Consider the following 18,656-nt stretch of genomic DNA (forward strand, 5'->3'; position numbering starts at 1 on the left):
GTATCATTAATTTCTCACACATCTTGTATAAATCAGTCTCTCAAACAGAAGCTGCACTGATCTTTCTCATCCAAACACTGGTAACTCTGCCTCTTTAGCCAGTATGCTCAAACACATATTCACCGGTGACTTATCAGCCTAGCCAATAAAAAGTCATCTAAACAAAGATGGTCTCCGCAATACGGATCTTAAATATTTAATGGGTTAATTGATTAAACTGAAAATGCTACTGTTTGATCCTACAGGAAATCAGGGACTCGCTGAAGCCAAAACATAGCCGACTTCCAAATTTTGCTTTCCCAGCATGCTATGCGGTTAGGTTTCCCTACTTGCCTCCTCCAACATGGATCATAAGCTGAGCCACAGCAAAGGGAGCAGAGGGGGAAAGGCTATGCTTACAGTCTTATTCTGACTTGGGTAAGGCAATTAGTGAGAGGGAGAATGCCAGTAGTAGAGAAGTAGCAGCCTAATGGTTAGTACAGTGGACTGAGAACCAGAGGAACGGTCCAATTCCTACTGAAGCTTCTTATGACTCTGGACAAGTCACTTAACCATCTTTGTCTCAGGTACAAATAAGTAGATACAATTTGTAAACATGCATTTGGCCTAGATGGTAAGGCTGAGATGGGCTGCAGTGGCAGGTTTTCTTTTTGGCCCCACTTCAACATCAGATTTGGAGAGCAGTGTAGCAGCCTATGAGGCACAACACCTAGGACAGCTGGTCCATTCTCTTTCATCTCAGCTAAAGTTTAGACAAAATTTGGAGCGGCGACACCTATGATGGAAGCCATTTTATCTATGGCTCAGGCGAAAAGGAAAACAACAAGGTGAATGGACTCAGGATGTAAGTGTGAGAGGGCTCAGGATGTAAGTGTGAGAGGGGCTGGAGAACATAAGAATAGCCTTACTGGGTCAGACCAGTGGTCCATCAGGCCCAGTAGCCCGTTCTCACAGTGGCCAATCCAGATCACTAGTACCTGGTCAAAACTCAAGGAGTAGCAATATTCCATGCTACCAATCCAGGGTAAGCAGTGGCTTCCCCCATATCTTTTTCAACAACAGACTATGGACTTTTCCTCCAGGAAATTGTCCAAACCTTTCTTAAAACCAACTACGATATCCACTTTTACCACAACCTCTGGCAATGTGTTCCAGAGCGTAACTATTCTCCGAATGAAGATTAGGAAGAGATCCAGCTGGAAGACAAAGCAGCACGGGTCGAGTGATAAAAAGGCCGAAAAGCCGTTGACGCCATCAGTGGAGACAAAGGCTTCAAAAAATGCCCAAAGGCCGCAAAAATAAAAACAAAAAAATTTAATTGAAATTGTAAAGGATCTAAAAGAAAAACAAGTAACAATAAAGAAAGAATGAATGAAATTATTAAAAAATATGAACTGGGAAGGCAACTCGACTAAACAAAGTTTAGATATGTGCTCTTGACTCCAAGGAAAAACCGACGACCTTGTGAGCCAACGTCAGGCAGGAAGGCACGCGCGCATGCACGGTAAGGGTAGTCTTAAAGCTTTCTAATGCTTAAAGTGACAGTACACTTTTACACTGTTCATACCGGGCTCCGTGGATGATGTCACCCACGTGTGCGAATATGCTGCCTGCTTGTGATGGGATAATGTGGTCTTTTTCTTTGAATAACTGGGGGCCCAATGTGACAACAAAAAGGGAGGACCTTGTACTGATAATAGCACAGCCAAGTACTACCACTTACTTATACATTCAAAGCCCTGAGTATTGCCACTCTTTTTTTGAAAGTCTATTTGTCAAATCACTGTTCCCAATGAACATGCCATAAAACACATTTATTTTCTGCAGCCTTAAACAAATTTTACAAAAGGCATTGTGTTCAGAGAGCCTCTTGTAAAAGAGCTTGCACATTTAGAATATTCTAACTTGAACATCCTTTTTTCAACTAAGACAACCTATGTAAAACTGGGTTTCACATGTTGAAATAGAGTTTATTGTAAAGAGGAAATGTAAACCTCATGGAACTATGACCACAAAAAAAATGCAAAAAGTGAGACGAGGAGCCCAAGCTTTCCAATCAACAATATTTATTGAGTTCACAGTTAAACATGCAGTATAGAGGCAACTCGACTAGCTTACTAGTGCATGAAATACTGCCATCCTGCAATAGGTGCTACAGTTTTCTGTTTCACTACCCGATATTTCTTGCTTTCAAGTACTTAAACACTATGAAACTCATTTGTAAGGTCTGTTGTTGACACCTGGTATAGGCTGCTTGCCGAAACACAGCCATGTGGAGTCGCCTCTATTCTATGCTCCAAATTTAACTGCAAACTGAATAAATATTGTTTGTTGAGTGGAAATCTCCCGACTCCTTGCCTCACTATTTGCTTCTTTTGTGGCAATAGAAGTTATCACATGTTATCACCAAAGCTCAATAAATTCTCCTTACCATGAACAGACAAGTGCAGTGGTCAAAAATTGTTTTTTTCAAATTACAAATGATAAGATCATTATCAAAAGTTTTAGAATCAGCTTCATTGAATATATTAATTCATTCTCCAATAATCTCGAAATTAGACTACTGTAATTCTCTGTACAAAGGTATTTCACTAAAAGAAACCAGACAGCTACAAATTATATAAAACATGGCAGTTAAAATTATCACAAATTCAAGGAAATATGACGTTACGCTGCTCTTAAAAAATGCGCACTGGCTTCCAATCCCGCATAGAATTACCTACAAGTTAGCTCTTTTAACACAAATCAACCCACATTTCTGGATAAACTTCTTATCCCATATGCTCCCCCCAGAACATTGAGATCGACAGATTAACATCTTCTGTCAATACCCTCCTTAAAAACTATTTATACAAGGCACACAAACATCTTTTCTGTCACTGACCTTCAGATATGGAATAACTTACCAGCCCAAATCAGAGAGGAAACAACGCTAGAAAAATTTAAAAGCTCACTGAAGAGTTTTCTTTTCAGAGACGCATTTGAGATTGGACATATTTAAACACGCCCCCCCAAAATAAATTTCTCAAGTTGCACAAGTCAAAATATTGCAATACTGCAACTTACAACTTATGCCTCAATTTGGCAGCTTTTTTAGCCCTCTGTGTTCTTCTTTTCTGTATAAACTTGTAGTTCTACCCCCTACATCCCTGTGATTCAAATAAGTTTTAATCAATATCTGTTTTTATATGCTCCTTTCCCAAATCGCTTAGAAATTTTTAATAAGCGTTTTATCAAATTTTTAATGAAACTTGGAAACTTGGAAATAAGGTAATAAAAATTACCATATTTTTTGTGCAGTTCTCCATTTCCATTAACAGTAAACTAAAGCATACGTGTGTTATAAAAGCCACAGATATAATTTAGAAGATCACAACTAATATTTTGGGGGTTTTGAGTGCCATGGAGGCAACACTTCTTCAGTTTCAATGCATATATTAGGGCTTCTGACAGAGCGTGTATGGTTGGGCAGACTGGACGGACCATTCAAGTCTTTATCTGCCGTCATTTACTATGTTACTATTTGCCTTAATACTTTCATCCTTTCTTGTCTTGACCTTTATCTCCCTTCAGTTTTAGAGTCTTTTCTGCAATAACAGTAATTTGACATAAATATATCACACACATATATACGTAATTCCATTGGAAAAGGTACTTAGAAATAGTGATGTGAAAATTCTGGTATTTTGTACCCTCAAAGAACCCCAAGTTAGCTGGAAAATAAAATACCTAAAAATAGAAACTCTACACATATTTAAACTTATATGTAGCTTGTCAAAGCAACTGGCAGTACTAATTATTCACTATAATTTTTCAGATTCTCCAAGGTTATAGATGCTAGAGGTTTAAAAATAAACATTCTGTATAAGGCAAACAAAAAAACATCTATTTTGATATAAAATGTTTCAGCACAATGGTCAATCATCATCATCTCAGCTCCAGGCCTCAATAGCCACAGAATATCCACAATGAATATGCAACAGATGTATTTACATATATTAGCTTCACCAGGCTTCACCAGGGGTTCGTGTTTCATTAGCGTTCTTGCAACAATCCAAAAGATTTTTTAAAAATCAGATTATCCGGAAAAAACAAACAAACCTCCTTCCATATTTTGGAAACCTATAACAGATGTTCTCTGTGGACAGCAGGATACAACAGCCACACAGTCTCGCCCTACCCTGCCGTCAGCTTTGTTTCTTAGCTGAAAAGATTTGAATGTGTAGTTATACAAAGTTGACTTCAATTGAGGGGAGGGTGAGATTGTGTGGCTGTTGCATCCTGCTGTCCGCAGAGAACATCTGTTATAGGTCTCCAAAATATGGATGGATGTTTTTTGGATAATCTGACTTTTTAAAAAAATCTTGTGGATTGCTGTGAGAACGCTAATGAAACACTAACTCCTGATAAAGGCAGCAGAGTGAAACGATAATATATGAATCAAATTTGTATAACTTGACTACTCCCATAACGCAGATCCATTGAGAAACTCTGGTCTAAATATTACTATGACAACCACAGAAATTATTAAAATAGTTAAGATATCCAATAGTGCACATATCAATCATTTCCACAAGAAAAATAGATTTTTACTTGTCTATTTTAGAAGTCCACATGGGGGGCCATAAAGGCTGTAATGCCCAGGAGGTGAAACTGTGGGCTGAGAAGTGCCTGGATGATAGTAGCAGCTAAGTGGTTTTTTCTTTTTCATTTGCCTCTTTTTCATGATTCTGGACTGTACTGCTGCAGTGCTCCCATGCCCACAATATCACGATTTGGGACTGTTTGCCCGGCGTGCTGTTTGATATCACTCTGCAGGCTATTATAGTGCTTTTTTTCTACAGTTTTTGTCTGCATGCAGGAGTGTTTATTTTGAAGAAGTGGAGTTTTTTGCCAGATGAGGCGGAACTGAGGCTTTTTCTCCACTTCTTTTTTTCTTTTGTTTTCTTCCTGCTGTCATATTTGTGCTGTGTGGATGACTAGTATGTATGAAAAGCCTTTTAGTGTTGCGGAGTGTGTATCTTTTTCCATATAGGGTTTTGAGTTGAGTGGTATATTTGAGTTATCTGACCCTTATCCCTAGGTGAAGAGCCATAAAGGATCCCATGGAATAAAGAAAAATCTTTTTTTTAACCAATATCTCACTGTAATTTCTAACAGAACAATATTTTCGGATGCTTAAAATTATCTCCTGAAGGATCAGGCTACGTACACATTTGAAAATCTCCATACATGCTGAGAGGTTCAGAACTTACATTTTCATATGCTGTATCACTTGGCAGATTGCTTGCAGTTCTGTTGTTTCTGTGCAATTGACCCCTGGCAACAACCAAATGTATGAATCCTACAGACTGCTGAAGCAATGTAATAGCCTGCTGATGGGAAATATTCCGATCCAGTGGTGTGTGATTAATGGCAAGGATCTGATCACTTTCCTTTACTCTTCCGTCCCTGAATATGGTTGAAAAAAAATGCAAACACCTTAAACACTGACAATGATACTAATTCACCAGTCAGGAGTCTGCCCACTGGAATGGCTAAGGGTGCTGTAGGGACATGTTTAGAGCCCTTACAAGAGAAAGTTTAAGCCATCACTAAACAGTGATCTCTGAGCCAGGCTTAAGAGTTCACAAGTAGCTGACTTCTCGATGGAGCTGCAGTTTGCAGCACTTGAAGGCTAATGTCAGGAGAAATATACAATAGGGAAAAACACAGTTCCAAATGATAGCTGATAGTACTGTTATCTGATACAGGTTGGTTCTGATTGAGCTGGAGGCCTAAAAATGGAGAAAGAGAAAAATTCATGACAAAAGCATGGTTAAAATATAACCATAATAAGCTCTAAGTGTAAACTATCTCTGCACCATAAAGGCTGATGATCCATGAAAGGAACAGCCTAGTAATTAATCCAGGTTCAATTCCCACTGCAGTTTCTTGTGACTTAAACTGCCCCAGGTACAAAATAAGTAACTGTATATATGTAAACTGCTTTTATTGTAACTATAGAAAAGCAGTATATCAAGTCTCCTTCCTTTTCCCTTTAAAACTTTCATATCATTATTTTCTATGCATTGTGCCAATCACAACCACATGTGGCCCTATTTTAAAACCGTAAGGAATCAACAAGGCACAAGTAATAAAGCAACAGGTTTTGTTTTTATCTGGATGTGATCTCTTAACTCTGAAATGCTAAACCACCCAACAACATTTGGCCTAATTAACATTAGCATAGTAGCAAAGTAAAGGTCAGCTGATAAATGGTTAGCCTAACGGTTAGTGCAGTAGTATGAGAAGCTGGGGAACTCGTTGTGGCCCAGGTCAAGTCACTTAACCATCCACTGCCTGGGGTAGATTGTAAGCCAACTAGACACAGGAAAAAATACCTGCATATAGTATATATAAACCACTTTGATTGTACCCACAGAAAGGGAGTAGATCCAATCCATGCGCATGACCCTTTTTCCTTTAAAGGACTGCACAGTCCATCCAGTCTGCCCAGCAAGGTGACCAGAGTTGAATCTGGCTTTCTGCACAGGTTGTAGTTCTTCATGATTAAATACTGGTATTCTTAATTGGAGAATGACATGGTGACAAAATTCATCACCGTTCCCGTCCCATGTCATTTTTTAGTGTCTATTTCAACCTCAGTCCTTCTACACCAGCATTCTTCAAAGCAAAGCTTGCGGGTCAGTGGTTGTGGCCATTCATACTCTGATTCTTATGTGAGCCAAGGATAATGAAGCCATTGTGACATCACTGATGTGATTGGCTCTTAGGCACTGGTGGAATGAGGCATTATGACATCACAATATCTGCTCTGGATACCAGAGACTGTCATTCTGTAGTGTCTGTTTCAACCTCGGTCCTTCTACACCAGCATTCTTCAAAGCAAAGCTTGCGGGTCAGTGGTTGTGGCCATTCATACTCTGATTCTTCCCTCTCTCCTTAAAGAATGACATGAAGATGGTTTCCCGCGGTTATCTGCGGGAACGGGAACGGTGATGAATTTTGTCACCGTGTCATTCTCTATTCTTAATCTCTGCTCTCCATGCCAATTTTGGGGCACAGACCTCAGAAATCTACCTGCCAATAGTCCAACTACTAGAGTTGCCATCAATGTCCACTCCAGCTTCAGTTCGGACCCAGATCTTAGAAATCTGCCTGGCTGTAGTCTGACTGCTCAACTGCTGAAGCTGTCATCAAAACTCACTCCAGTTATGAGGTCATTTAAATTTTGCTTTAGATTCTATAAATGCATTTTCTTTAAACAGAAAAGAAGATGCTCAGACAAAATTACTACAGTGAATGTATTTTTTTGTTAAAGCTCAATGTCTCTTAATAAGAACATAAGAATAGCCTTACTGGGTCAGCCAATGGTCCATCAAGCCCAGTAGCCTGTTCTCATGGTCAAGTCACTAGTACCTGGCCAAAAGCCAAAGAGTAGCAACATTCCATGCTACCGATCCAGGGCAAGCAGAGGCTTCCCCTCATGAAAACAAAAGGGCAGAGGTGAGATGTTTTTATACAGTCTCATGTTAGTTTTACCTTGAAATGATGACGATCAATGCCAAACTATACAAAACAAATATTGTGACAAAATATTTTTAGCAATGAAGATAAAAAACAACAACTAATGCATAAGCAAATATATATCAGCACTTTAAACAGAATCTCTCCAAGACAGAATAGGCAGGCAATGACAGAAGGTGGAGGAAGAAGAGAAAAGTACAAGCAGAGAGAGGATGAAAAATGGTAAAAGATGAGTGATGTGGAAAAGTTATCAAGGTGGGAGAGCGATGAGAAAAAGAGAAAATGGGGGAAAAAAGAGACATGGAGAAGAAGAACATGGAGTAAAGTGAACAGAAAGGAGGAGGAGGAGGAAACAGAGCTGAGAGGGTAAAAGGAGAGGAAGATTGAAGGGGAGATGTGACATCATGTAGGAGATAAAAGAGATGACTGATGGTTGGAGGTATCTAAGAGGAGGGAGTAGAAAGAAAATGGAAAGGAGGGAGTAGAAAGAAAATGGAAAGGAGGGTGGTGAGAGAGGAGGAGGAGGAAGATGGAAAAGGAATGCATCAACTTTTGAAAATGTACACCCTTATTCTTAGATTGTGCAAAATACCAAAGGAAATACATTTGTTTCTCTTTTCCAAGTACAGCATTGCTTAGAAAATCTAGCTTTTTCAGAGTTTTCCATTTCTATATACCTTGGGTTACCAGATGTTCAGATTTACCCGGACATGTTCTCTTTTTAGAGGACATGTCCGGGCGTCTAGACGGCTTTTCAAAACTCGGCACTTTGTCCAGGTTTTGAAAAGCTTCCAGCTCAGGACCTCATCGGGAAGGCATCTGTGCATGCAACGAAGTGACATCACGTGCATGTGTGTGACATCATCGCATCACTGCACATGCGCTGCACATGCGCTGATGCCCTCCCGATGCGGCTCTGAGCACGAGAACAGGTTGAAGGGGCAAGACAGAACAGGGCGTGGCTTGGGTAGGGCTGGGTGGAACTGGGCAGGCCTGGGGGCGAGGCCATGGGTCCAGATTTTAACAGTGACATAACTCTCTGCAGAGACTAGAAATCTAGAATTAGTTTTGGTGAATTGGTGATGAACTACTCATGATTGTTATTATGCAAAGTAAAGGTATCATTTTGTACTCATGATTTTTAAGGTTTGTTTGTATGTTTATTTTATCATGTTTTTGTTTTAAAACTATGTATGTAAACTATGTAAACTGTTTAGAAAATTTTAAAGCATATAAATAAAATGCTTTGAACTGAAATATGGTGACATTTCAAAATGTCAAACTACACATTACATTACAATAGGCCATTACCTTGCGGTTCAAGGCGGATTACAAAAGAATTGTCAAGGATGTATTACAAAAAGACCTTACCAAAAAGATATCTGGCCATTTTCAAAGAGAGTAAGAAATGAATATGGTTAGTTGTTTTGGGAGGGGGCTTTAGTTAAGAGGCGGTATTTGAAACTTGCGGTGTTATTTCTTTTTCAGGGACTTCATAACAGAAATCTAAAGCATGTGCATCACATACAGATATGCAAATTCTCTCTTCTAAGCTGTACCAAAAGGCCTAAGCTGGATGAAAAAAGTTCAGTCAATAAATGCTTTAGTTCTGTAAGAAAATGGTTTAAAAAAAAAAGCAGCCTTACCTGTTTGCTATACTGCCTGGTTGAACTTCCTTTATAAATATACCGGCTTCGCCCAGATTTTCATTCCTAAGCGCAACCACACTAAATCCGAGGCCTCCAACAGATGGCTTTTCTATATCTATATATTCAATTTGCCTTCCCTAATAAGAAAAAAAATATTGATTTCTTAAATTTGGTAGATTTTTGCCAACACATTTAATCTACTGTAGTGAAACTTGCAAGCAGAGAGATTTATTTCCTGTTAGATGGACAAACTCAGCAGTTTCATAATAAATTAATTCTGCGAAGGATCTCACTTCATTACTTTCAAGGAGAGAGTACAGTACACACAGTGGGCTTCATACACTGCCTACAACCTCAGGGAACTTAGGAGTTATTTTCACACTTCATTCTCGAGCAAAATAAGATTGGAAATGTGATTCAAGCTGCATGAAAACTGAGAAGGAAATGAGACTGCTTGTAAACAATTATTTGAAATTTCTGTACCACATTTCACAGGCAATCTTTTCATAATCTGCAAATTACAATTTCCTTTCATTCACATGCAATGTTAAAATGATTCTGTTTTTAACACCCAAAACTACTTTTCCATTAAGGTTAGAGATGAATGAACCAGTCTTGCGCTGCCATGCAAAAGAGTCCCAATATGATCCCTGCATTGTCCTTCTGCATTTGGCTTTGCAGTGAAAGCATAAACAATTCCAGGAAGAACAGGAGAGGTGGGAAGGAAGTAATCATCACTACTTGAGGGCGACACCTAGTGGCCAGATTTTTGATCCATGATTACAGCTACTACTACTACTAATAATAATAATCATTTCGGTTCATAGACAACTCGGCGAAAGACAAAGGCGCGCGCCGACAACTGAGCGCAAGATGGAGGCGCTCGCCGAAGAAAATTACAGTTTTTAGGGTCTCCGACGGGGGGTTTTGTTGGGGAGCCCCCCCCCCCAGTTTACTTAATAGAGATCGCGCCGGCATTGTGGGGGGTTTGGGGGGTTGTAACTCTCCACATTTTACTGTAAACTAAACTTTTTCCCTAAAAACAGGGAAAAAGTGAAGTTTTGAGTAAAATGTGAGGGGTTACAACCCCCAAACCCCCCACAACGCGGCACGATCTCTATTAAGTAAAGTGGGGGGGTTCCCCCCATGCCCCCCCGTCGGAGCCATAAAAACAGTAATTTTGTGCGGTGCGCACCTCCGCACTGCGCTCAATTGTCTGCGCGCGCCTTTGTCCCGGCGCGCTTTTGACCTGACACCATCATTTCTATAGTGCTGCTAGATGTACACAGTGCTGAACATTAAACATGTAATAGACAATCCCTGCTCAATAGAGTTTACAATCTAATTAAAACAAATAGAACAAATAAGGGTTAGGGAATTTCTCACAGAGGGAATGATAAAACAGACATGGATAGTTTACAAGTGAGTGGAAGTCAAGAGTTAAAAGCAGCTTAGAAAATGTGGGCTTTTAGCATGGATTTGAATACTGCTAGAGACGGAGTTTGATATACTAACTCAGACAGTCTGTTCCAGGCATATGGTGCAGTAAGACAGAAGGGACGGAGTCTGGAGTTGTCAGTAGTGGAGAAGGATAAGAGAGACATAACCGATGAACAGAGCTCCCAGGGAGGAATATAAAGACAGATAAGAGAGGAGAGATACTGAGGAGCTGCAGAGTAAAAGCGCTTGTAAATTCAATAAGAGGAACTGTGCGAAAATGGATAGGGAACCAATGAAGTGACTTAAGGAGAGGGATAATGTGAGCATAGTGACACTGGTGGAATATAAGTCGTGCAGCAGAATTTCAAATGGATTGAAGGGGAAAGATGGTTTAGTGGCAGACTTGTGAGAAGCAAGTTGCAGAAATCTAGACGAGAGGTAAAGCTACAGTTGAGTTCTGATAAAAATGTGAATTCAGTTTTTTAAGTAATAAGCTCTGAGGCTCCTTCTCTCAGTCCGGACAATCAGTCACCGCCTAAACTACACAACATCTTATCAGATTTATCCTCAACTACTTCTGGTTCCACAATAGGTGTAGGCATGGCTGGGGGGTGAGATTATCCATCATGTTGAATCTGATATAACCCTCCTAGGAGAAGTTTAGACTTTTCAGCTAGAAGTTCTCATGTTGTAGAAAGCTCCCCCTCCCCCCAAACCTCTTTAAAACCTGTTTCATTTGGGGGATGTATGGGGGCTGTTGGAATCTTAATGGTCCCCTCTAAGGAGGTTTCAAATATTTGGCAATTGGTTTCCAAGATGGAAGGAAATTTGTCTACATGTTTATTTGACTTTAAACCTTCACTGGAGAGGCAGTCTACATTGGAGACAGAGATCAACAAGCATAGAGGTCATCTGAATGAACACTAAGAAAATAAAATCATTGGAGAAGTTAATGTCTCACTAGTTAAAGGGAACAATTTATTGAAAGTTAGGTTTGAAGAGTTGGAAAACCAGATGAAGGCTAATAAATTACATTTTTTTAATTTTCCATATAATAATATGATTTCCCTAAGTCAAATGCTGAAGCAGTATATTGGATTGGATTTATTATATTTGATATAACACTTGTACATGAGTATTAAGCGGTTTACAATACTAATACATTAGAAATGAGGGTTACATTTTCAGTCAGAAAATTTTCCCTCTCTGTTCCAATGGGCTCACAATCTAATTATAGTATCTATGTAAGAAGTATTTAAATACATGCTAGAGAAATATGAAGAGAAGAAAGAGATGTACCTTGTATACCACAGGCACAGAAAATTCTATCTTTTGACTCCTCATCCCTTACAATTATTTCTAAAGCCTTTTATAATTCCCACTTCTGTTAAGAATATTTCTGGAGAAAGGATTGAAGAGGTTTTGGAAGTAGATTTGACTACAATGCTGGAAACGTCAATTCAAGAAACTACACCGAGGGCATCCTTGTTAGTTACCTTTGGGAATAGTGATGATAGAAATAGAGTACTGATAAGTTTCTTTAGGAAGAGATTAGCTCATTTTCATGCTTCTCCAATTCATGTTTTGCCGGCTGTTTCCCGTAGGACCCAAGTGATCCGTCGGGATTTTCTTAAGTTGAGATCAAGAGCTTTATCTCTAGGTATGACCTTCTTCCGGAAGTTTTCTGGATTATGTCAGTTAAACTTTCAAGGAAAGGAATATACTTTGCTTGATCCTTTACACTTACCACCTCTTCTACAAAGCTGCACTAGCGACTGCCACGCAGCAACAGCCCCGAAGCCCTTTAAATCTTTTTGGGCTTCGGGGCCGTTACCGTGCAGCAGCCACTAGCGCGGCTTTGTAGAAGAGGAGGTTAGAGAAGCTTATACAGTTAAGAGGGTTAATTTGACATCAGTTGAGAATTGAAATTGGATGGAATTAACAGATATGTTATCTTTTTGAGCAGCTATTTAGTATATCCTCATTATATATTATCAAGGAATTTCTTTAACATCAAAAATCTTCCAAAATCTTCTGATATATTATAGTTTACTTGAATGTTATATTGTTATCCCTTTCAAGAATCATTATTCATTTTTCTTGTTCATACAGTCTTATATTATGTTTATGGGATATGACCTCAGTGGCTACTTCTGTACAGAATAAATCTGTTGAAAGTACAGCATTTCAATGTAGCTAGCCTCCTCATTGGTCTTATCCCCCTACCTACCACTCAAATCTATTTCTTTATCATTTAAAGTGCTTTTAGTAGTCATTAATAACTTAATAAATAACTTAGCTTTAAAGTGCTTGCAGTATTAAAACAGGACTTCGACATGGACCCACGTTTTGCTAGGCTGAAAGATATTTGCCAAATATTGGATGTGTGATCTTTCTGAGCAGGGCATATGTAAGACATTTTTCCAAGATTTCTTTCTGTTTATTTTCATCTTCTCAGATAATGTGATTCCGTTTTCTCCTTCCATTTTCTTTTTTGTTGCCAAGACTTGGATGAAATGATTATGTATGGAATATGCTATGATTCTGGGTTTTTTAAAGATATCATCCTCTCAAGATTTGATTTACTTTGTATGATATAATATAATTACCAATTAAAAAAAGAAATTTCTGGTATAAAGAGGTAGATATGGGAGGCATAGAGGTGATACTGAAAACCATGGGAGGAGATTGGAGCACCAAGGGAACGAGTACAGATATTTAAAAAGAAAGAGGTCCCAAGACAGAGCCCTGAGGTACACCAACTGATAGTGGGATAGCAGTGGAGAAAGATCCACCACTGCATACACTAAAAGTGCACTGAGAGAGATAAGAAGAACCCCCCAAAAGAACATAGACTTGGAATCCAAGTGAGGACAGCATATCAAAGAGTAGGTGATGGTCAACAGAATCAAAAGCAGCAGATAAGATTGAGAAGGATGAGGATAGAGCAGAAGCCTTTGAATCTGGCCAGAAACAGGTCCTTGGAAACTTTAGCAAGGGCATTTTCTGTAGAATGCAGAAGATGAAAGCTTGATTGCAGTGGGTCAAGAATAGCTTGAGATGAAAGAAAGTCAAGACAATGGCAGTGAACCATGCATTCAAGTTGCTTGATAAGAAAGGGAGGGAGATGGGGCGATATTGGAAGGGCAGGTAGGATCCAGTGAGGGTTTTTTGAGTGGTGGTATAATTATGGCATGTTTGAACACATCATAACAGTTGCAGTGGAAAGTGAAAGATTGAGGCTATGACAGATAGAAGGGATGCCTGTAGGAGAGCTAATTCTTAATAAATGGATGGAAATCAGTTCAGAGGAACAGGCAGTGAGTTTGGAGGAGGAAAGAAAATGTGCAGTTACCTCTTCAGTGATTTCAGAAAAGGAAGAAAAGGTGGCAGGGGTTTAAGGAAGGTTGACAGAATGAACTGGAGGAAGGAGAGGTGGAGGTGACCTGCTTGAGGACACAAGGATAATCTTGTGGACCTTGTCATAGAAGTAGTCAGCCACAATCTACGAAGAATTTGAAGGGGGAGGGGGATTGGAGGTGAGGGCACTTTGAGTAGAGAGTTCAGTGTGGCAAAGAGACGGTGAGGATTGGAGACAAGAGAGTTAGTCAAATGGGCGTAGCAGTCTTGTTTGGCAAGTGAAAGAGCAGACTGGAAGGAAGTCAGAAGGAATTTGAAATGTATGAAGTCAACATGAGTACAGGATTTGAGCCAAAGATGTTCAGCAAACTGAGCACAGAGATCAGCTAGGGTTGGGGTTTGGTATGCCTTACAGAATATGAAATGGGAAGATTGAGGATATAAAACAGGGGCAAACCCCCCAAAAAATTGCAAATGAAGACTATGGTACCAGGATCCCACACAGGTTCCAACGAATAGAAATATACAGAAATTGAATAAATATACAGGAATTGAATAAAAGAAAGAAAGAAGAAAACTAGAAGAAAATCAATCAGGAACCGATACTTCAATTTCAGGTGCACTGCATTTGTGATAATGAAATACTGAGATGATATCTATGGAATATTTACAGAATGAAAGATTAGGTTCTTACCTTTGCTAATCTTCTTTCTTGTAAATCCACACTGTATCGCTAATTACTTGTGAACATACAATGTATGTTTATGAGTACAAATTGTTTTATTTTGTCTTCCAATTTTAAATTGTCATACGCATTGAAGTATTTGATATTGCGTGTAAGCAAATTTTTAATAAACTTGAAACTCATATGAGGAAAGACTAAAAAGGTTAGGGCTCTTCAGCTTGGAAAAGAGATGGCTGAGGGGAGATATGATTGAAGCCTACAAAATCCTGAGTGGAGTAGAAAGGGTGCAAGTGGATCGACTTTTCACTCCGTCAAAAATTACAAAGACTAGGGGACACTCGATGAAGTTACAGGGAAATACTTTTAAAACCAATAGGAGGAAATATTTTTTCACTCAGAGAATAGTTAAGCATTACCAGAGGTTGTGGTAAGAGCAGATAGCATGGTTGGTTTTGATCAAGGTTTGGACAATTTCCTGGAGGAAAAGTCCAAAGTCTGTTATGGAGACAGACATGGGGGAAGCCACTGCTTGCCCTGGATCGGTAGCATGGAATGTTGCGACTCCTTAAGTTTTGGCCAAGTACTAGGGACCTGGATGGGCCACCATGAGAATGGGCTACTGGGCTTGATGGACCATTGGTCTGACCCAATAAGGCTATTCTTATGCTCTATTCCTGGACAAGTGAGTTATGCATTTCATGCCACCAGACTGCTTGTATGAAGCTTCATTTACATACTTTTCTGACCCTTCCTCCTACCTCAAGGACTGCCCTCAGAAAGCCAGTTCGTATAGAAGCAGACAGTATGGGAAACTCCCCAACAAATCAGTATAATCTGTTCAAAACATGAAATATCATAACAATTGAAACAGGTTATTAAACATTATAAACCTGAAATAAATTGTGCCATAAGGAGACAGCCTGCAATAACAAAAGGGAGAGCTACAACTAGGGACCCCCAAGGCAAAGGGTGAACATATCCTGATGGTACTATTAGGAAGGCTGGTCAGGAAACCAGAAGTTTAGCTTACCAGTACTTATTAAGGCAGACAATCAGTGAACCAGCAACTTCCAGGGCGGGTTCCAGGAATAGAGCGTGGATTTTCAAGAAAGAAGATTAGAAAAGGTAAGAATCTAATTTTTCGTTCTTGTACAATCTCACTCTATTCCTGGACAAGTGTGACAAAACAGGGAAGTCCCGTAAAGTCATGGTGGGACTGATGAGCCTACTGCCAAAACAGAAGAACTCCAAGTTAAAGAAAAGAAAACCAAGCAGAAAAGACAAGCGCCTACAGTCTGGCTTGTAGGAAAACAGCCGACTTCTTGAGGGCAGTCCTTGAGGTAAGAGGGAGAGTCAGAAAAGTATGTAAATGAAGCTTCCTAGAAGCAGTCTGGTGACATGAGATGCATAAAACACTTGTCCAGGAATAGAGTGGGATTGTACAAGAAATAAGCATTGTTCAGGATTGCATTGTTCAGGATGGAGAAAAGGCAAGAATAAGGAAATATACTAAATTTTTGAACAAGTGTCATAACTAGGGCCAATTTAAAATGATGCTGCCCTAATTAACTTCACCCTCTTTGCACCCAATTAATTAGAGGAATATCAGCAAAGTAAAACTGTTCAATCCCCAGGGCACAAAAAAAATCATTTTTCCTGAAAAAGGTATATAGAACTATTGACCTGATTCACCAAGTTTATTCTCCACAGATACAGAATGGTAAAAATTGTTTTTCTGCATTGGATCCTATACTCCATAGGGCAGAACAACAGTCTGGGTGCCACTTCAACACAGATTACTATGATCAGGTACAGAGAAATATTGCTAGGAAGGATGACTCCGTTCAGGATTACCTTATTATTTCAACTTTGCCATCAGGTCAACTTGCAATATACACCACCTTGGGTGAATCTCTTTCAAAAAGGTGGTCAGTAAATCATATTTAAAAAATTCATTGCACATAATGTTTATTTAGTACAGATGTCTGGATTTCAATAGTTTTACCTCTGCCATCTGTTGGATAATTTTCCTAAATTCCTCATCTCTCAGTTCTGGAAGCAGTACTGTGGACGGAACGGATCTATCTAAAGTGCTGTAGGTGTTGCCCTTCCCGTAGCTTTTGATCTGAGAAGGGTCGGCATCAAAAACCAACAGCCCTTTCTTAGAAAAATCAAATTCCGCTGAATGATCTGCAGGCATGCGGCTCAGCTGTGGAGTAAGACAGAAGGGGAGAAAAATTTTAACTACAAGTATATTTGATTTATGAAAACCCAAACACAGCAGCACATACTGTGTAAACACATAACTAACGTAACAGGACCAGAATCCAAAGATACAGCATTTCACGCACTGAGGCATATAAATATAAACAAGTTATTACCAGCATGATGGTTTAACACATTAGGGGTAGAATGTACAGCTATTACTGTCGAGAAGTGCAATTCAATTCACACAAGAGCTAGTCAAGTTACAAATGTAAGAGTGGTCAACTGGGAATTGCAGGCTTCAATATGCCAGGCAAGGAGGTAGTTCTTTGGAAACGAATGTTCCTTTCAAGCAGATTGTGCTAAGGAAACGTATGTTTACAGCAACAGAGCTACAGAACTGTTTTAATATATTAAACCACACAGCTTAATGGTGTATTGAAGTTTTAACAAGCCAAACAAAGAGGCAGTTTTGTTAAAAGACTTGGATACATCATGCCATCATAACCTACTATTTCCCCTTGGTGGTATAATTAAGTTTTTAAAAAGTGATTTCCCCAGGGTATAATTTAAAAAAACTTTTCACGCAGCCACACATTCAGATTTTATTCATCAGAAAAGCATGAGTCAGTCTCATTACCCAATGCAAGGTCTAGCAGTGAATAGTAAGGTAAAAGGTCTCAATCCTTATAGTTACGCTTCTACTCCTGAGGAAATTCTGCACAAAAAAAAGTAAAATTCTGCACACAGTATTTGAAAATTCTGTATAATTCTGCATCTTATACTTGTAATGTTTTGCACAGAATTTCCCCTTCATAAGGCTTGAGTTCTCCCCTGCCCCCACCTTTTTCCTTCTTCAGTTTCTACCTTCTAAAACTTTCTCTCAGCCTCAGCTACTTACGGTAGGTTCAGCCCCCAACATTCTCAAGGGAAGATTCTCAAAACTTAACGGTAATATCCAATGGGCTGCTACCGAGGTCGCAATAGTAATAATTTCAAAAAGGTGAGTCATTCTCAAAAAACTTCACATGCAAATGAGGTTCATGGATGTTCACGTAGGCTCGCTAAATTTACCTGAGATGAGTCGCTAGTGATAGCAATTAGCACATGAGCAGAATACACCCACATATTAAAAACTAAAACTAAATCGAAGATTGGCAGGAGAGATGCCCACTCTCTCCTACTACACTCGCACAACCTCCAGACACCCACCCTTAGCAGTGGGAGGGATGCCCACTCTCTCCCACTGCTAAGGGTGGGGGCCCAACCCCTAAGACAGCCCCCCCAACCCCTAAGACAGCCCCCCCATGCCCCAGATGACCCCCCAATCCTCCCTACCTTATTCATGAAGTCCGTCCAGAGGGGTCTTAAGCGCCTGGGCCAATCGGAGCCTTAGGCCCCTCCCTGGGAGTGAGTGAGCTTCTTTCCTGTTGCGGGGTGGGGGTTGTGGGTAGTAGTGTTGGGGGTTTGTGCAGTAGTGGGCATCTCTCCCGCTACGGGGGTGTGGAGGTAGTAGTGTTGGGGGATTGTGCAACAGGAAGGAATAGGCATCTCTCACACTGCAGGGTGGGTAGTAGTGTTGGGGGATTGTGCAATGTGGTGGGACAGAGTGGGCATCTCTTCTGCCAATCTTCGATTTGGGTTTTTTTTGTTTTTTTTATTTGCGTGAGGGGAATCCGAGCTGTCAAATCTTATTTTCCTGGCAGTGCCTGAGCCAATCAGCGCTAAGGCACTGATCAGAAAGTAAGGCTACGACAGCTCAGACCTGTCGGCAAAGTTTGGCCGAA

At 39.8% G+C, this 18,656-nt stretch overlaps 1 protein-coding gene across 9 annotated transcripts in view; it reads right to left on the reverse strand.

Moving 5' to 3' along the window:
* The window catches only part of PATJ (PATJ crumbs cell polarity complex component), a 392,685-nt gene that overhangs the window by 359,098 nt on the left and 14,931 nt on the right, over positions 1-18,656 (reverse strand). For all 9 annotated transcript variants that reach the window (XM_033916053.1, XM_033916047.1, XM_033916046.1 and 6 more), the window contains exons 4-6: positions 16,670-16,873; positions 9,177-9,316; positions 5,256-5,451 (exon numbers count right to left, since the gene is read on the reverse strand). In XM_033916053.1, the coding sequence (XP_033771944.1) occupies positions 5,256-5,451; positions 9,177-9,316; positions 16,670-16,873 (540 nt within the window). The remainder of the gene's footprint in view (positions 1-5,255; positions 5,452-9,176; positions 9,317-16,669; positions 16,874-18,656) is intronic.

Source organism: Geotrypetes seraphini, chromosome 12, assembly GCF_902459505.1.
Source record: "Geotrypetes seraphini chromosome 12, aGeoSer1.1, whole genome shotgun sequence".
In the NCBI taxonomy this organism is placed as follows: domain Eukaryota; kingdom Metazoa; phylum Chordata; class Amphibia; order Gymnophiona; family Dermophiidae; genus Geotrypetes; species Geotrypetes seraphini.